Below are 17,064 nucleotides of genomic sequence, written 5' to 3'. Positions count from 1 at the left end.
CTACAATACCTAAAACACATAACTTGCATTTAATATCAAAACATTAATTCAATACGCAATAACAGATTTCTGTGTTAATGGACGAGTCTGTGTGCATGTAGTATGCAATGGAATCTTGTGGCCACTCATCAGACCAAGAATAGGACGCAGCTCCTTACCAGCGTAGTGTGAGAATGTCCCAGCTGTTGACTTGATATGGTTATGAACAGCAGCCAAACACTAAGCAAGGGCTGAGCACTGTTTCTTATCTGTTTGGGTGAAGTGTGTAAGCACTGGACCTGGTTTCACATACCTTCTCTCAAAGAGCAAATGCTGTGAAACACGTTGCATTTCAATGTAGGAATGCAGGCACATTCCCACGTAACCAGAAAAATTATTTACAATCTCGCTTTACTTCACTTGCTTTCTGATATTCACTATATTTCTTGTAACTTGAAACTTGATCTGAGGCAATTAGTCATTGATCTTAGTCTGCCATAGAGTGTTATTCTACACCTGACATGGTATCATATTGATATACACTGGGGACATGTCTACTCTTTGCACCCAGCTAGATGTCCCTTAGAGTTGCATAGACTTTAGCAACTGAGCTGGTAAGATGGTTAAAGGGATAGTTTGGGTGTTTTTTGAAGTGGGGTTGTATGAGATACTTATCCATAGTCGGTGTATTACCTACAGTAGGTGACGGTCGGCACGCCCCCAGTTTGGAGATCAGACAGGAGTTACCACACAGGATCGAAGCAATGTACTGCTGTGGACGGGGCCGGCAGCAAAACGTATTTTAGACACCTAAAGGAATGTGTGTACGCTATATTTAGAATATTTTCACCTCTTTATTACCGTGAGACGGCCCTTTCCAACAGGGAAATGAAGCCATTGTATCCATCTATGCTCTCACCAAAACCACCAGACTCCATTGCAAAAACCTGTAATTTTACCTCGCAGAACACGTGGGTTACTGGTATATCACTGCCTCGATCGGGTAGTTTGTTTGTGCTATTGTGTGACTTTGGTGAATCCGAACTAACCAAAGTCACACAATAACACATACAAACTAACCGATCGAGGCAGTCGTACAGTCGGCTGCTTTGGCGAGAGCATAGATCACGTCTTCGGTCCCCTATCGGAAACATAGACTGTATTGCTGTCTCACAGCAAGGTAAAGCGGCGAAAATCTTTTAAATATAGGGTACACTTGGGTGGCTAAAATACATTTTGCTGCCGGCTCCACCCACAGCAGTACATTGCTTTGCTTCCGTGCAGTAACTCATGTCTGTTTCTCCAAACTGGGGGTGTGCCAACCGTCATTTACTGTAATAACCCCACTTCAAAACACCCAAACTATCCCTTTTTAAGATGTGCTGTTCTAATGCAGTCTGCGGAATGATTACCAAGGTGATTAGTCAACAAGTGACATCATTTTCTATAATTCTATACATTGGCTGTAAAGACTTGTGCTCACACAGAAGCTGGAAATGTGATCCGTCTCAGCATGTTATCATCTTGTATAGATTGTACCCCTGAAGCCTTGCGGCAGAGTGTAAGGTAGTGATGCAGAGGGGTGAGGGGATGATATAATGTAGGTTTGGATGAGTGGTGGGGGATGGTGGTAATGAAGCCTCTCCATGTATCCCCTGGGAAGGTCACTGCACAGCACCAACTCCTGCTCCATCAGCCTGATGTCAAGCAGCTCTGCACAATTTATCTGTTTGCTCCACTCCGGCTGCTTTTAGCGCTGTCTTAAAGTGACCTCACCTCGCTGGTGAGGAGGCTGTTCTTATGCACACTGTAGCCGCCCCCCTTTTTTTAGGTGTAATACGGTAATGCACTCTGCAGTCACTCACCACAGCCAGTGGAGCGGCTTTTTCAGTCCTGCCTCAGATGTAGTCAGAGCAGTCTGGGAGGAGGTGTGTGGAGGTGGTGCGTCCACCTGGACCACTGTTTGTCCTGGAGTACTGGGTCATCATAGCTGGGGGGGGGAAGACTCCAGCTACCAAGTCTCAGGCTGAGGCTGGATCATGGGCTGTTCTGGCAGCAGAGCGTGCCTTAGTGCTCCCGGCACTGCAGAGAGGGTAACTGGCTTCTACATTGTTCTACTCTGCAGTGAGGAATAGATGCAGATCTGGGCTACAGCAGGACAGGGTGGACTACATTTGCTTTTGTAAACTGATCAGTGATGTGATATTCGGCTTGTCTTACTTGGCTATTATGTGTCAGGTTCATAATTGAATTATGCAGGCTGTGTGATGTACTGTTTAGTGTGTCGGGCTGTTTATGTGAATCAGTATAGTCAGAGAAAGGTATTAAACGAGAGATAAACAGTTTTGGGATTTGGATGCGTCAGTTTGAAGTCTGGAGCACTGCAGCTACAGCACAGCACAGCTGCCTCTTTACTGCAAAAGTGAGTCAGAAAGGGAGAAGTGAAGACTGACAGAAGGCATGTGCTAAGACTGAAAACACGAGTTGAATGTCTTATTCTTCCTTAATCTCCCTTCCTTGCTGCTGTGGTGTTGCTGTATTTGCATTTGGCTGTCAAATACAATATCCTGGAAGGTAAAACTGTATTCATTAGATGGTTATGCGTCAGGGTGTTGCCCTGACAGAGCCTTCCTTCCAATAGTGAATAAGATTCATAATCATTTGTGATCTTAATTGTGATGATTTAAGCTCAAAAAGTGCATTGACATGAGCGTATGCATGACTGTTTACATTGTTTTTCTTCTATGCAGCGTGATGAAGCCACAAAGCAGTGCAGGGATCTGTCCCAGGAGCTGGTCAGCCTTCGAGGAGAGCTGGGTAAGTTGGGTCACCTTCACACAACCGCTTTGTTTAAATTTGTTATCACCAAAGTAAACACTTATGGTACAGGGTCTGCTTTTAGTTCCCCTTCCTGATGTACTTTTGTCCTTTTTGATTGTTCAGTTTAGATGACAAGCCGGGAGGCATTCTGCGTCACGTTTGTATGGATAATGAGGATGACAATATGGTTTTTCTATTGTTTGCTATTGTTTTTTCCATCATGAGTATTTAGTTGTTTACTTGGTTCACTTATTTTGTTGCTGGGATCTAATACAGTTGTTGATCTGAGTCATTGGTGCTTTAATTTAGATGTTTATAGCGCATGTTAGGCATTATTCTATTCTATTGCACTAATTTCTCTGGACTGACATTCATGCAGTTCAATGTAATCTTTATTTTATTTAATATTAATAAGACAGTTCAGTGCTGTGATGGGTTAATGTTTCTTATTTGATGAAACTGGTGTGACAAAACTGTTTCATGACTGAAATATTATCATCTCTGTACGCGGGGGAGGTCTTACTACACCACACAGATACCCCCTGTGGCTCTTCCTCCACTTGTTAATTGCTTTGTCCACACGTGCCGATTTGTCAAGGCATGTGTGTGTTTAAGTGTTGCTGAGAGCAGTGGTGTCAGCCCATTCCCCAGGCAGTGGCAGTCTGACCTCTGACCCCACACAGGAGGGGCTCCCAGTGGTGGAATGCCACACCATCTGAGGCCCCGTGACGGTTTAGGGACAATGTTTTCTGCCCAGCCTATGGGCTGTCACACAGAATAGCCTTGTATGTACAGGCACATGCCCGCCAGCTTTCATCTCTTACTTATAGCAGCAGTAGTATTGTGGCTCCTCCCCTCCTTCTCAGCCTCGGGACTTCCACATGACTGCTCTTATATGCCGAGTGCTGTTATATCTGCGCTTTAACACATTCTTCCCTTCAGGGAGGCTGTGAGACCTACACTGGCTTCAGATGGACCTTTTGTATTATGTGTAGTAAAAAGATGTTAAGTCCAGACAGATTCTCATAAGTCTGCTTTTTAGTTAATTTCCTCCCCAGACTGTGTCCCTGCCTGCTTCCACAGTGACCTCACTCCTCATTCAGCAGCAGTAAATTACAGTCTTGGGCCACAGCCCAAACTGTGATACAACCACACCCCCTTTCATCATTCCTCGCACGTAAAATTATATCTTAAAGGGATCTGCCATCTTCACCATCTGCCTTAACTCTATCACCCTGCTGCTGACTGTGGGCCAGAATGCAGCTAACTTTAGATTAACGGGGCCCTCCTCCCCCGTATAAGCCATGAGGTGTTTTTGTGAGGTGGATTTGCACTAGAAAGGCTCATATGACCAGATCTCTATTACACATGGTTGCGGAGTGCTGGGCTCCGTTTGTTGAGCTGTACATGCCAAAGCCTGATAGATAGTCCCTATGTTAGCTTGGCCACTGTTCCTGGATCTGCTGCTGTTATTCCACTCCAGGTGAATCTTCATGCAGTGCAGTGTTTAGCTCAGTTTGAGCTGTGTTAAAACACAGACTCCAGGACTTTATTTACATTCAGATGGCAACAGGACTACACATTATGATTAACAACATTTGTTACCATTTGTCTGTGACAAAGTAGTTCAGCATGACTAAAATTGCAACCCTGAATACAGATGTGTAAACCAGTAAAGACATATGAAATACAGCATGTGGCCCTCATGGCTAACATATTTGCAAAAAATGCTGAAAAGACCCATTCATGACTCGTTTTTGGTAACTATGATAGCATTATACTGTGGTCCCAAAATCGGTTTTAGAATGGGATATCAAATTGTAAGATAACCTTTATTAGGGAATAGTACATGTACCTTTATGGTGCCCAGACGGTTTGTGGAAGCAGTGAATGTACCTGCCACACATGTTGTAGCATAGCAGAGAAACATCTGGGTTCAGTATTATTGTACGCCCACTATTGAAGTCATACATAGTCTCAAGCTCTACAGTGTGTAGTTGTGGTTTATTGTACTACAAAGTATTTGAGACCAAACCTTTTGAAAGAATATCGCCTGCTTAAAATGACAGCAGATGTTTTTGTCCTGCAAAGCGGTCTTCCTTACTGTGCACCATCAGTGTGACTTCACTGGTGAGTTGAAGTCACATCGGCTGGCAACACCAGCTGCTGGGTATCAACGGCATTTATGCACAAGCACTTAAACTGGAGACAGGTTATGGAGTTGGTCACTGTCACCCACTCCAGAGCAGATATAAACACTTGGCAGTGGAAACGGTTGGGATATAGTGAGACTGGTTTACAGAACAAAAACAAAAGCCGCCAGTTGTACAAACTTAAAAATGGCAAATTACCAGCTGTGGAGGGAACAAGCCTGATTTCATAATCAGTTACTTTATGTTACTGATTTCAAGATATTGTGAAAGAATGAAGAGACAAGTTGATACCGTATCGTCATCTGCCTATAAATAACTGCAGTGTTGTTGGCGTATGCAGTCAAGTGCAAGAGGAGTAACCTCCCCTTTTGAAAGTCAGTTTTTCCATTCCCTTTTGGAGCACATTTAGTGTCACACATTTACATCAAAGGGAGAACTTTGCAAAACAGAGTTCCTCAGTGGACGTATTGCATTTCTTACACAAGCAGTTACTAATACAAATTTTCATCTGCCCTATTTTAATGAATATTACAGTCAACGCAGCTGCATACAATCACTGAACACCATGCAAATGTCCTGTCACTCGTTTACCAAGATAAAATACTACCTTTATATTCTATTTTTCTATTTCCAGTTTGCTCCGTCCATTCATCTGAGCGTCTGGAGAAGGAGAAGGATGAGCTGCGTGTCGCTCTGGAGGATGCACTGCACAGATTGCAGGATCAGCACCAGAAGGACCTTGCCGAGCTGGAGCAGAGACTACAGGCCTTCTATCAGGCTGAGTGGGACAAGGTCCACCTCACCTACCAGGAGGAGGCCGACAAGTGCAAGACTCTCATGCAACAGCAGGTTTGTCCCTACACCACCTTTTAATTATGATTTGTATTATAGATTTTAATCATTTATGCAGAAAGATTTACTATTGCTTATCCAATAGTATAGTATCCAGCTGTATTCTTATTTTTAGGCTCATCTATTATTCAATTTATTTAATGGAAAGCTCTGTAACGGCTCAGGCACCAGTGGAGGATGGGGCGTTTATGTCAATATTGATGCAATAACATTTTTAAAATGTAAGTTTGTTTGAACTTTTCTGTGCTTCAGGAGAAAATAAAACATCTTAATGTAATGCAGTACTTAGTAATGCCTGAGGATCAGTGATGCCGTGATTCAAAATGAAGTCTATCCCGTGTCCTCTTTAAAGATGGGAGAGCTTAAAGCCAATCACGAAGCCATGAAGCTGGAACTGGAGAGCAGCCATGCAGAACAGCTGCAGTCTGTTAAACAGCAGTGGGAAATGTCACTGGAAGGTGAGTGAACAGTATTTGACCAAATGAATGAGACTACATCCATTCTCTGGACCTGCATTTTATGAGTTTATATGGAACTGACTCAAGTAACTTTGCATATTCCACCTACGTTAACAAATGCAAGTGTGGATTCTTTCTGATTCTATTGCATCATAACATGAAATTGTGATGCGTTGTACAGCTTTCTGAAGTATTTCTGAAAACTCTTTAGAGCTCAACAAAGTCCACAATCAGGAGCTGAAGTCTTTGGACAAAACTCTGAAAGAGACAGGAGCCGCTCTATCTGTAAGCATGACTTATTTTTACCCCTTTTTATCAAAGAAATTCACACAAACAATAGCATGTCATGACATGAGGATAACCTATGAATTGGGGAACCAGTGTGTAAAAGCTTTACTCAATGACTTTTGTTGTGTTGCGTACATCCACAGGAACAGATTGAAGAGCTGACCGCAGAGAACAATGCTCTAATTGAGAAGATAGCTGCAGAGGAGAGCAGGAGGAAAAAGCTGGCCGAAAAGAGTCAGGTACTCTCATCTGTCTGCTTATTATAGCACAGCTCCACTTTCGAAACATCTCATGACTCCAGTGTTGCTCGCCTTTAAGAATAAAAGGTGGAAAAACCATGAAGCCAATGATTACCAAAGAGATAAACTAAATAACAAAAATCATTACACGTTTTCTTAAAAGACCTACATTTTTAAGAGTTGTCTATTAGGTTTGGCAAAGTTAGTGCGATAATAACGTTAACGCAAAAATGTTTTAACGCCACTAATTTCTTTAACGCATTAACGCAACTTGCGATATTTAGGTTGTAGCAGAATCAGTTTTAAAGCTAGAGTGAAGATACTGGTATCGTATGAAACTAGAAAACCTAATGAATCCATTGGTAACCATGTCATACTAGCTTGTCAAGAAGGAGGCTAAATAACACTCAAACTTACGCTGAATTTTGGCGAGGAAAAACTGTCATGGCCATTTTCAAAGGGGTCCCTTGACCTCTGACCTCAAGATGTGTGAATGAAAATGGGTTCTATGGGTACCCACAAGTCTCCCCTTTACAGACATGCCCACTTTATGATAATCACATGCAGTTTGGGGCAAGTCATAGTCAAGTCAGCACACTGACACACTGACAGCTGTTGTTGCCTGTTGGGCTGCAGTTTTCCACGTTATGATTTGAGCATACTTTTTATACTAAATGTAGTACCTGTGAGGGTTTCTCTCCAATATTTTTGGATCATATTTTGTGTTGTTAATTCATTTCCAGTAAAACATATATACATACATTTGCATAAAGCAAGCATATTTGCCCACTCCCATGTTGATAAGAGTATTAAATGAATATTAAATATTTGAATCGATTGGCAGCCCTACTATTAGGTCAGTTAACCATTCTTTACCACATAAAAAGGTTTGAACAGGAGTGGGTTAAACTCTGTGTTAGCTACAACTCTGCCCTCCCTCTCTGTCCAGAGTGTAGATTTTAATTTTCCCAGAGTGCTGTTGTACGGTTAGGATGCCACTCCTCATCAGTGTTAAGTGGCTGCCTCATGTACTCAGCATTCTGCCCTTGCACAGTAGAGTCATTAAGGTAACTACCTCACATTACCCTGCCACTCCACATCTGCTATTAATAGATGCATAAGAACAGCATGAGTAATAGCTCTGTATTACATGTTGACCACTTGTTAAAAATGATTAAGAATAGTTTAAACACTACCCTCATGCAGAACACATTATTTGTGTGTTTTATGTCATTGTGAATGACCCCTAAACATCCAGGGCTTCATTGTCCCTGTGAGCTCAGAGCAGAGATTAATTTGGAAGTGATGCATAGCGCCCTCTGTTGTGTGGTTCTGGATTTATGGCCACACGACATTTACGAGACTGGCTGTACTCATTTTTGAAGTCTTTGATCATCTTGGCATGAATTGTTTTGTCTCCACAGAAGGACTCCCACACCCTGTATCTGGAGCAGGAGCTAGAGAGCCTCAAAGTGGTGCTGGATATCAAAAACAAGCAGCTCCACCAGCAGGAAAAGAAGCTGATGGAGACAGACAAACTGGTGAGACCCGTGGCAGATGATCATGATCGCTGCTGGGCATCAAGACGAGCAATGCAACTGGCATAAAAAATCAACACAATGAGTGATTCATGTTTTGTTTTTTTCTTTACAGACAGATAAAAGTGTGAAGTTGGATGAGAACCTTAAGAGGGTCCAGCAGGAGAATGAGGACCTCAAAGCCCGCATGGAAAGACATTATGCACTGTCAAGGTAAGAGTTCACCGCATATTATGTAGTGATGGAAACCAGACCTTGAACTGAGACGGGTGGTTAGATGTTTCACTCTACTTTTGAATGACCGCATTCAATTAAAGTGATAGTTTGGGTGTTTTGAAGTGGGGTTGTATGGGGCACTTATCCGTAGTCAGTGTATTTCCTACAGTAGATGACGGTCAGCACGCTCCCAGTTTGGAGAATCGGACAGGAGTGGACGGGGCTGGCACAAAATATGTTTTTCGCCACCTAAAAGAAAGGCTCCCCTGTGTTATTCTGTGACTTTAACAATACAAACAAACTACACGATTAAGGCAGCAGTAGACCAGCAACCCCTGTGTTCTGAGGTAAAATACTTTTCTTTTTTTTCAATGGAGTCTGGTGGATTTGGTGAAAGCTTAGATGGATACAACGGCTTAAGTTCCCCTTCAGAAATGGCTGTCTGATGGCAAGGTAAAGCAATCAAAATATTCTAAATATAGGACAGGGCCGGCAGTAAAACATATTTTAGCCACCTAAAAGAAAGGATAACCTAATAAAATCTATCAGTTTAAGTGTACGCTATATTTTGAATATTTTGACTGCTTTACCGTGCCATCAGACAGCCATTTCCGACGGGGAACTGAAACCGTTGTATCCATCCATGCTCTTGCAAATTCCGCCACACTCCATTGAGAAAACCTGTAATTTTACCTTGCAGAACACAGGTTTTTTTTCTGGTCTATTGCTGCCTCGATCAGTTAGTTAGTTTGTTTGTGTTATTGTGACTTTAACCAAATTCACACAATAACACAGGTGAGCCTTTCTTTTAGGTGGCTAAAATACATTTTGCTGCTGCCCCCGTCCACAGCAGTACATTACTTTGCTTCTGTGCGGTAACTTCTGTCTGTTTCTCTAAACTGGGGACGTGCCTACCGTCATCTACTGTTGGTAATACACTAACTATGGATAAGTACCTCATACAACCCCACTTCAAAACACCTAAACTATCCCTTTAAGTGCATGCTCCTCTGTGCCATGCATTCTTACATATAATCATTATTATACCTACATTAACTATTAATCAATGAACCACACCGTTGTAATTGTTCCCTCGATGAATATGGGCACTGTAGTTTATTTTGACTTGATCCCACATACGCTGCACTATTTACTCCAGTTTGTCATGTTTAAGTTACATCTTCATTAGGAAGCAATGGTTTGGGGTTACAAACAGGCTGGGGTAGTCAGAAAGTACTGAGACATATTGTGTTGTTTATTTGAGTCTTATCATGTCACTTGTTGACAATAACAAAAAACCTGAATATGTCTAGTATATACTAGTACTTTGATTTGATATATGCTGTAGGTGAGAGCTTCAGTTCACTGGTTGTCTGCTAACATTAGTTCTTCAGAGCATTTCTAACTCGTGTGTTGTGTCGATGCATTGCAGACAGCTGTCGACGGAGCAGGCCGTGCTGCATGAGTCCCTCCAGAAGGAGTCCAAGGTGAACAAGCGTCTGTCGATGGAGAACGAGGAGCTGATCTGGAAGCTCCATAACGGGGACCTGAGCAGCCCCCGCAAGGTGTCCCCCACCTCCACCTCCCCCTCCCGCTCCTTCAGCCTCCAATCGCCTCGCAGCTCCGACGTGTTCTCCAGCCCTCCCGCCTCGCCCAGATAACGATGGGCCCCCGCTTCCAGGAAGCACGCCCTCTCCTTTTGAGTTATCCCGCTGGAATTAAGAGCCATGTTTGTTTCCTGTTCGCTTAGCAACATCAACAGCCCGACTCTGGCTCCTTCAGGATTGGATGAACTCTGACACTTTCTGTACAGAGACACTACGGACTGTAAAATGTTGCACAGAAGCACTTAATAAGCAAGGTCGCCTTGTTTTTTGCCTTTCACGTCTGTTAATATGGATGGGGGGTGGGTGGGGGGGAAGGAAATCTCAGGACTTCTATATGATGATACACTATTTTTGTTATTTGTTAGCAGAAGCTTGTCTGTCCTGTCACTCAGCGCACACACACATCCACACATACACACATGCATGCTTGTCAACACATCAGATCCAGCCCTGCAGTGTGAAAGAGGGCTTCTTGGTGTCTCTGGAGACCACAGCCTTTGAATTCAGATGACACTGTCCCTCCTAGGGGCACATTTAATTTGAAATCTGCATGAAATATGGAATTGCTTCTGTTGGATTCCTGCACCATTTCTTACAGCTAACTGCGCAAGATTGACTGTCAAATAGTCATATTACTAACATCCCGCTGCTAGTCCGCACACCAGGGCTGTACGAAGAATTTCTTTGAGGTTACGTGTTGTTCTTTTTTTACACCTCGGTTGCGATGTTTTGTTTTCCACATTTTGTTTGTTTGTTTGACCAAGGGACCAATCCAAGTCTTTGTGCATGTGTTTGAGTCTTGGTAATCATCCCCTACTGAATGAACCCTCCTAATGCAGCTTTAAAGTCAGGGTCTTTGCAAAGAGTTGACCAGAAAAGGCTTTGCTTGTTCCTGTCGGAGACACTGCAATGTCTCAAAAAGAGTATTTTATGTGGACTCGATATTGTTGGTTTGTTGACCCCGTTTGAAATATGCAATTAATAAAGTCTTGTATTAAACCTGATGTATCGAAGTCAAGCTGTTTAACTGTGATCGACATATTTTGACTTCCTCGCAGCAGATGAGACTCGTCTTACGGTTATATTTAAGAGGTATATTCAGTTTTTCCTGGAGCTCAGCAGGTATTGTGTTGGAGCCAAATATCCTTAAATGTTTTCTAAACCACAAACATTCACATCCTAAGCTAAAGTAATTTCCAAAATCATAACAACCAAATTCAGCAAAGTGGAAACTGCAGCAAGTGTTGCATCGGAGCGAAATGAGTTCTGGGCCTGCAGATCACATTCCACATACGGAGCGCATTAGAACGTCAGCCTGGCACACAGCTCCGCTTTAAACCAGATTTTCCTCCTCACAACATGCTACAAAGCCAGAGCAAGTCTCCGATGGCTGCTGCTCTTTCTCTTCAAGCTGCATTATTTCATTTCAATGTTGCAGAGTTTGAGAATCGATTATATATCTAATATATTAAACCAACACTCCGGTAGAGCATCTCAGGAAGCATGTTGTCAAACAGTTGTGTATTTTCTCTTATCAAATGTTCCCAGAGTTGTTAGAGGTCTGTCGGACTGTGGAGGAAAAGCCCTGCCGGTGAGCACTCTTTGTTCTTCTTTGGGCTTCCATGTGTGGGCTCATTGTCCTGTTGCAAAATGAATCGTCTCCTCAGGGCTTTACGCCAGAGGAGGTGTAATGCCTCTGCACAAATACCACTTCTTTTTGGTCACTCCAAAATAAGTGAAATATTCCAAATACTTTTTCCTTCTGTTTGACTCGACGCTTTGTGTTGTTGCATTAACCTTTCACACACCGCCATGTAAGCTCTCCAGCTGCAAAACATACAGTTTTGAAAAATGAACTCTTCAACAAAAGATGTAGCAAATCTTTATTGACATCACAATCTGGGATCTAAAAATACACCCATTTTTAATGTATAAACATGTCGATTTCGTCGGGTCTTGCTGGTTGCCGTGTTGCCGGGGCTAATTGGAGATGATGCTAGTCGTCACGATTGTCTCGCCGTGCTGGTTCTTAGCTTTACAGATGTAGTTTCCAAAGTCGATGGTCTCCATGTCCTCTACAGTCATGACGCTCTGGGAGACCCGCGTGGTGTGGCTCAAACCTCTGTTAACCAGCCTCCAGGAAGTCTGGATGTGAACTGGGCGACGGTCCTACACAATAACACAAACATTACTGATTTATTATCATGTTGTTTGAGGGCAGGGAAAATATTGATCCATCATTCTATTATCACAAAATTCACCCTGGTTTATCAACAGCAAGACCTTAAAGCCCCCCTCCAATTTAAAAAATGTGTTTTTCTTATTACGACCTCACTTGAATGTTTGAGCTTCACTGTGCAGAAAGATGTGCCGAGTTTGTTTTCACATCATTTTCACAAAACCATATATGCTGCACAGGTTGCTGACTGTTGGTTTTGTCCTGAACCAGGTCTAACTTTTGGTTTTAAGTCCAGTTGTCCTCCTACCTGACCAGGAAAAGTCCAAGTGAAGCTCACGTCCACCTCCGGCTCCCCCAGCACTGTGCAGGTCACATTGATGTTGTCGCCTCCTGTCGCAGTCTGCGGAGAGGCTCCGAGGCTCACAAACGGTGCTCCACTAGGAACTGTCAACAAGAAACGGTAAACGATCATGTTACATTTTATACTATTTACAGCTGAAAGCTTAATGGCATTTAAACAGTTAAACCTCCTTCAGCAGTCCAAAGCCCATTACTCACCATCTGCCAGTCAAACATGCCATGGCAGCTTAACTTTACCTAAACCACACACAATTTCCATTTCATAAATTCACCTGTCATCCTCCTCCCATTTGCAAAATCCAGACTGTTTCCATTTCAACTGGCAACCGTCCACATGAACCAAACTCAGGAGTGAGGAACCTTTTGACAACTGTGAAATACAACTTTTTCCTGGAGGCTGATGAAGCAACGTAACCCACATTTGATTCATGCCTTAGTTTGTGAAAATGCCCCTCACGGTGGTTCTCTGTGCTTTTAATCAATAAAATGACAAGTAACGTGGTTATGTTTGACAGCAAAACTGGTAATTGATCCTGCACTCTGAGCAGCATCACCGTGTGTTACTGTATTTACGATCATATTGAAGCGTGACTGCTGCGTCCTCACCCTCCACGTAGAGCAGCTGGTACTTTGTGGAGATCTGCGGGGTGCCCCTGGTCACGGCCTTGCAGTAGAAGACCCCCTGATGCTCTTGGCTGGGGCTCTGCAGGACAAACCCCTTGGTGGGGTCGTAGGTCACCTGCGTGCCGTTGGTCACGATCTCCTCCGGAGGGACTTCTCTGTGCAGGGACACCTTGGCCTGCGGGTCCGTCACGCGGCAGGGAACCACGGAGTTCCTGTCGGGGCGCAGGTACACGATCTCAAAGTGGATGGCAGAGGGGACGAAGAGGTTGTCTCTGTCTGTTTAGAGGGACAGATGTGTGGCGTCAAAACAGGTGCAGATGTGCATTTGTCCTCTATGGCACTGATCAATCAATGTGTTTGACAGCTGTGACATTAAACCCCCACCAGCAATTATACAATCACAGCATCACTTTTCAATAACACATTGGGGGGGTTTTAGATTGCCACTAATGACGTTATTAATGTTAATAAAGCAGCCAGTCAAAAAGAGATATATTTATGGCTTGATGGCTTATAATATCCATCCATCCATCCATTATCCGTAACCGCTTATCCTATTCAGGGTCGCAGGGGGGGCTGGAGCTGATCCCAGCTGACATAGGGTGAAGGCGAAGTACACCCTGGACAGGTCGCCAGACTATCACAGGGCTGACACATAGAGACAGACAACCATTCACACCTAAGGGGAATTTAGAGTCTGGCTTATAATAGTTTTTTTTTAAAAATCACTTTGAACTAAACTGTTAACTAAAATGCTTGCAGATGCTCTACAGCAGAAAAATAATTACCTGTTACCATCCAGTGGACACAGAGCAACATTATCATTCATATGGAGTTGTGTTTCTGGCCACGTGAGAAATGTAAGTCCAATATTCACTCTCCCTTTAGCTCTGTTTTGGTCTCCACCGACTGCTGAGGGAAATACGTCTCTTTAGCGGCTGAATACTCCATTATGTTCCCAGCAAGGTGCTAACTTTGTCCGTCTGTGTATTTATATTGTCTGTCTTTTTTTGTTGTTGCAAAAAGCAGTTGCCTGCTGTGACTGAATACAAGGTTAATAAGAGTGGTGAGAGTGAACAGAAACATTAAACGTGTAAAAAAAAAAAAAGAGTAGAGAGAGGGATCTTCACTACCCCTCTCCTACGACCCTCTTTATTTCCTTTTTTTATTATTGTTTTTTTTTTAAGTTGAATCCATTATCTGATTACACATACTTTTTTTTTCTCTCATTTTATTTTATTTTCTATTTTTTCTTTTTTTTAATTATTTTCTTTTATTATTCTTTTTTATTTTTCTCTTTCATGTGACAAAGACTAACATGGGGTGGGGGGAAGGGCTGGTCCCTTTTCTATTTTTTTCTGTTTTCTGCAGGTCATACTGCAGAAAACATTGAGGGGGCGACTGTGGCTCAGAGGGTAGAGCAGGTTGTCCACCAATCGGAAGGTCAGTGTATGAATGTGTGTGTGAATGGGTGAATGCTGACATGTGGTGTGAAGTGCTTTGAGTGGTCGGAAGAGGTACAGTGTATAAGAGCATTGGCAGCATCTAGTGGTGTGGTTGCAGATTGCAACCAACTGAGTACCCCTCCACTCACTCCTCCCTCTGCAGCTCACATTACCGCAGTTTCACAAGTGTGTCAGAGAGCTACGGTGGCCTTCAGGAACGTAAAAACATGAAAGGCTCTCTCTAGAGTCGGTGTTTGGTTCGTTATCCATTCTGGGCAACTGTAGAAACATGGGGGAGCAACATGGCGAGCTCAATGAAGACGACCTGCTCCCTATGTAGATATGAAGGGCTACTAACTACTAATTAAAGGGACATACTCTTTGTAAATATCCCTTATGGCCCATTTTAGAAAATGTAAATTGCAGTGTGCTCTGAATCACCTGTGAAATAGATGTATGAGACGTAGGCGCGTTCGTGGTCCTTCTCGCACTCTGTGCCGTCACACACGATCACCCAGCAGCTGTAGGGCCCCGTGTCAGCAGCAGAGGGCGACGTCAGGATCAGCTGACTGTACTTGTCACTCTGCTTGATGCTGGCGGCGGGAAAAACAAAAATATGAGACCTTCACATTCACATCAACGTATAGCGCGACAAACAGCTCACATGTGCTTCCGGCACCTGAGGCGCGAGTCGTTGAAGGTGTCCAGGTAGGTCGGGTACGACCACCCGATGGAACTGCCTTTGCAGCGCAGCTCCATGTTCCTCCCAGGAGTCAGAGTAGTGGTCTGGCCCAGACGCAGGAAGCGTCCCTTATCCAAAACCTGGGTTAACAGGGACTGGCCTTTCACGCCTCCATCTTTTAGTTTGGGGTGTCGCACCTTCATCCGTTTCCCACTTGGACGGATGCGGTTCTCTCCTACGTCTTTTCTGCGCTTGACTTGCTGGCAGACGCCTGGATACACAGGGGGATGAGGGGGAGTTAAGAGGCAAGAGCAAATATATGATAAAGACAACAAAGATAAGTCACAAAAGCATCTGTTACTGTTACTGTGCTCTGGCCTAATTCTTTACAGAGTCCAGACTGATGTGCCCATCCAGACAGCTAGTCTTTGTGTTTCCCCCAGCTGTGACAACAGTTGAACAGGAAGTGTGAAATCCTTATTACTGGCACAAAATGTCCAAAACCCAGCCTCTCTCTTTCAGCTCTGTATTTCTCTCAGCGGGCACAGAGCACAAAAACAAAACAATCAGTCTGAGGCGTAGACGTTCTGGCTTTGTTGTTTTATTCTTCTGTGCAGCATTAATGAGATCTCCATGGAGAGGTCAGCAGTAAAGGCCAGTTAATTAGAAACGGCTGTTGCATGCCTCAGATGCAGCTGGTTTGAGTTGATTCTGCAGAAACACTTTGCAAAAACTCACACCAAACATCATGCAAAACTTTACAATTTACATGCATTATATGAAATCCAAATACAGCAGCAGCATTAGTTGCGGTGCATGCCTGAGGAAAGACAAAGTGATTGACAAAAGTGTTTGTTTTTGCATCATGTGAATGAGATTTACTTCTTTGTGAATCCACCTCCCATTCTACGCCCATCACCACAGCCAGTATTAACACAACCTTGGATTATCTAATCCTCCCACTACCTCCAGGTTACACTCATGATTACAGTAACAGGCATTTTGCTTCAATCATAAATCTAAAACACAGATGTGGAGAATCAACTCACCATTTTGGAGCTCCAAACAGAGCAGTACCAGGCAAAGCACAACCCAGAGCTTCATGATAGTGTGCTGACGGGATGGCCGGAGAGAATCGGGGAGTTTTTGGTGAGGGGTTCAGTAGGAACTCTGCAGGCTCCAGCTGTTTAGACTTCCAACTCCATCCTCACAGACTAAGAGCAAAAAGGGGAAATAACTCCAGACTTCTGTTGACTCCCTCTCCTCAGACCTGAAGAGCAGAAACACGTACTCTAGAGCCCTCTGCTGGACCTGAGTGTGAATCATTCATCATCATTTTTTCATCACTACTGACAAACTCTATGGAGGACTGAACCTGACAAAATAAAAAATAAGTAAATTAATTAATAAATAACTCGATAAATAAAGAAATATGTCATTAAATGTAGCAAAAACAATATTAAAAATAAATGTAGCCATTAATGAATTGATACAATTTGACATAAATTGATATTTCTGTTTTAATTTGCTTCTCTCTTTATTTATCTTTGTATTAATTCCCTTACGGCTCACAGGTGGAGTGCTGCCTAACTTGGAGGACATATACACCAAGAGATATATAACC

General features: G+C 43.3%; 2 protein-coding genes across 6 annotated transcripts in view; one reads left to right on the top strand and one right to left on the bottom strand.

The window, feature by feature from the left end:
• mtus1a (microtubule associated tumor suppressor 1a) overlaps positions 1 to 11,154 on the top strand; it is a 39,034-nt gene extending 27,880 nt beyond the window's left edge. For all 5 annotated transcript variants that reach the window (XM_074647966.1, XM_074647970.1, XM_074647968.1 and 2 more), the window contains 8 exons: positions 2,730 to 2,796; positions 5,587 to 5,801; positions 6,157 to 6,262; positions 6,474 to 6,547; positions 6,694 to 6,789; positions 8,214 to 8,330; positions 8,443 to 8,540; positions 9,976 to 11,154. In XM_074647966.1, coding sequence (XP_074504067.1) covers positions 2,730 to 2,796; positions 5,587 to 5,801; positions 6,157 to 6,262; positions 6,474 to 6,547; positions 6,694 to 6,789; positions 8,214 to 8,330; positions 8,443 to 8,540; positions 9,976 to 10,204 — 1,002 coding nt within the window. In that variant the 3' untranslated portion in view covers positions 10,205 to 11,154. The remainder of the gene's footprint in view (positions 1 to 2,729; positions 2,797 to 5,586; positions 5,802 to 6,156; positions 6,263 to 6,473; positions 6,548 to 6,693; positions 6,790 to 8,213; positions 8,331 to 8,442; positions 8,541 to 9,975) is intronic.
• An 887-nt stretch (positions 11,155 to 12,041) lies between these two features.
• pdgfrl (platelet-derived growth factor receptor-like) lies at positions 12,042 to 16,712 on the bottom strand. Its single transcript, XM_074647971.1, has 6 exons — positions 16,490 to 16,712; positions 15,438 to 15,711; positions 15,200 to 15,351; positions 13,296 to 13,589; positions 12,637 to 12,773; positions 12,042 to 12,319 (listed from the first exon to the last, which is right to left on the bottom strand). The coding sequence occupies exons 1-6, from the start codon at positions 16,542 to 16,544 to the stop codon at positions 12,131 to 12,133; spliced, it is 1,101 nt and encodes a 366-aa protein (XP_074504072.1). The 5' UTR covers positions 16,545 to 16,712; the 3' UTR covers positions 12,042 to 12,130.
• Between the last annotated feature and the right edge of the window lie 352 nt (positions 16,713 to 17,064).

The sequence above is a fragment of the Sebastes fasciatus genome, chromosome 10 (genome assembly GCF_043250625.1).
Source record: "Sebastes fasciatus isolate fSebFas1 chromosome 10, fSebFas1.pri, whole genome shotgun sequence".
Lineage (NCBI taxonomy): Eukaryota > Metazoa > Chordata > Actinopteri > Perciformes > Sebastidae > Sebastes > Sebastes fasciatus.
Note: the sequence above shows the minus strand (reverse complement) of the source record. Positions and strands in the feature narration are given on the sequence as shown.

Excerpts from the sequence above, each read along its gene's own strand:
- pdgfrl (XM_074647971.1), bottom strand. The coding sequence starts at position 16,544 with ATGAAGCTCTGGGTTGTGCTTTGCCTGGTACTGCTCTGTTTGGAGCTC. Across the intron at positions 15,712-16,489 it reads CTGTTTGGAGCTCCAAAATG|GCGTCTGCCAGCAAGTCAAG; the intron begins GTGAGTTGATTC and ends CTGTGTATCCAG. Across the intron at positions 15,352-15,437 it reads TTCAACGACTCGCGCCTCAG|CATCAAGCAGAGTGACAAGT; the intron begins GTGCCGGAAGCA and ends TCCCGCCGCCAG.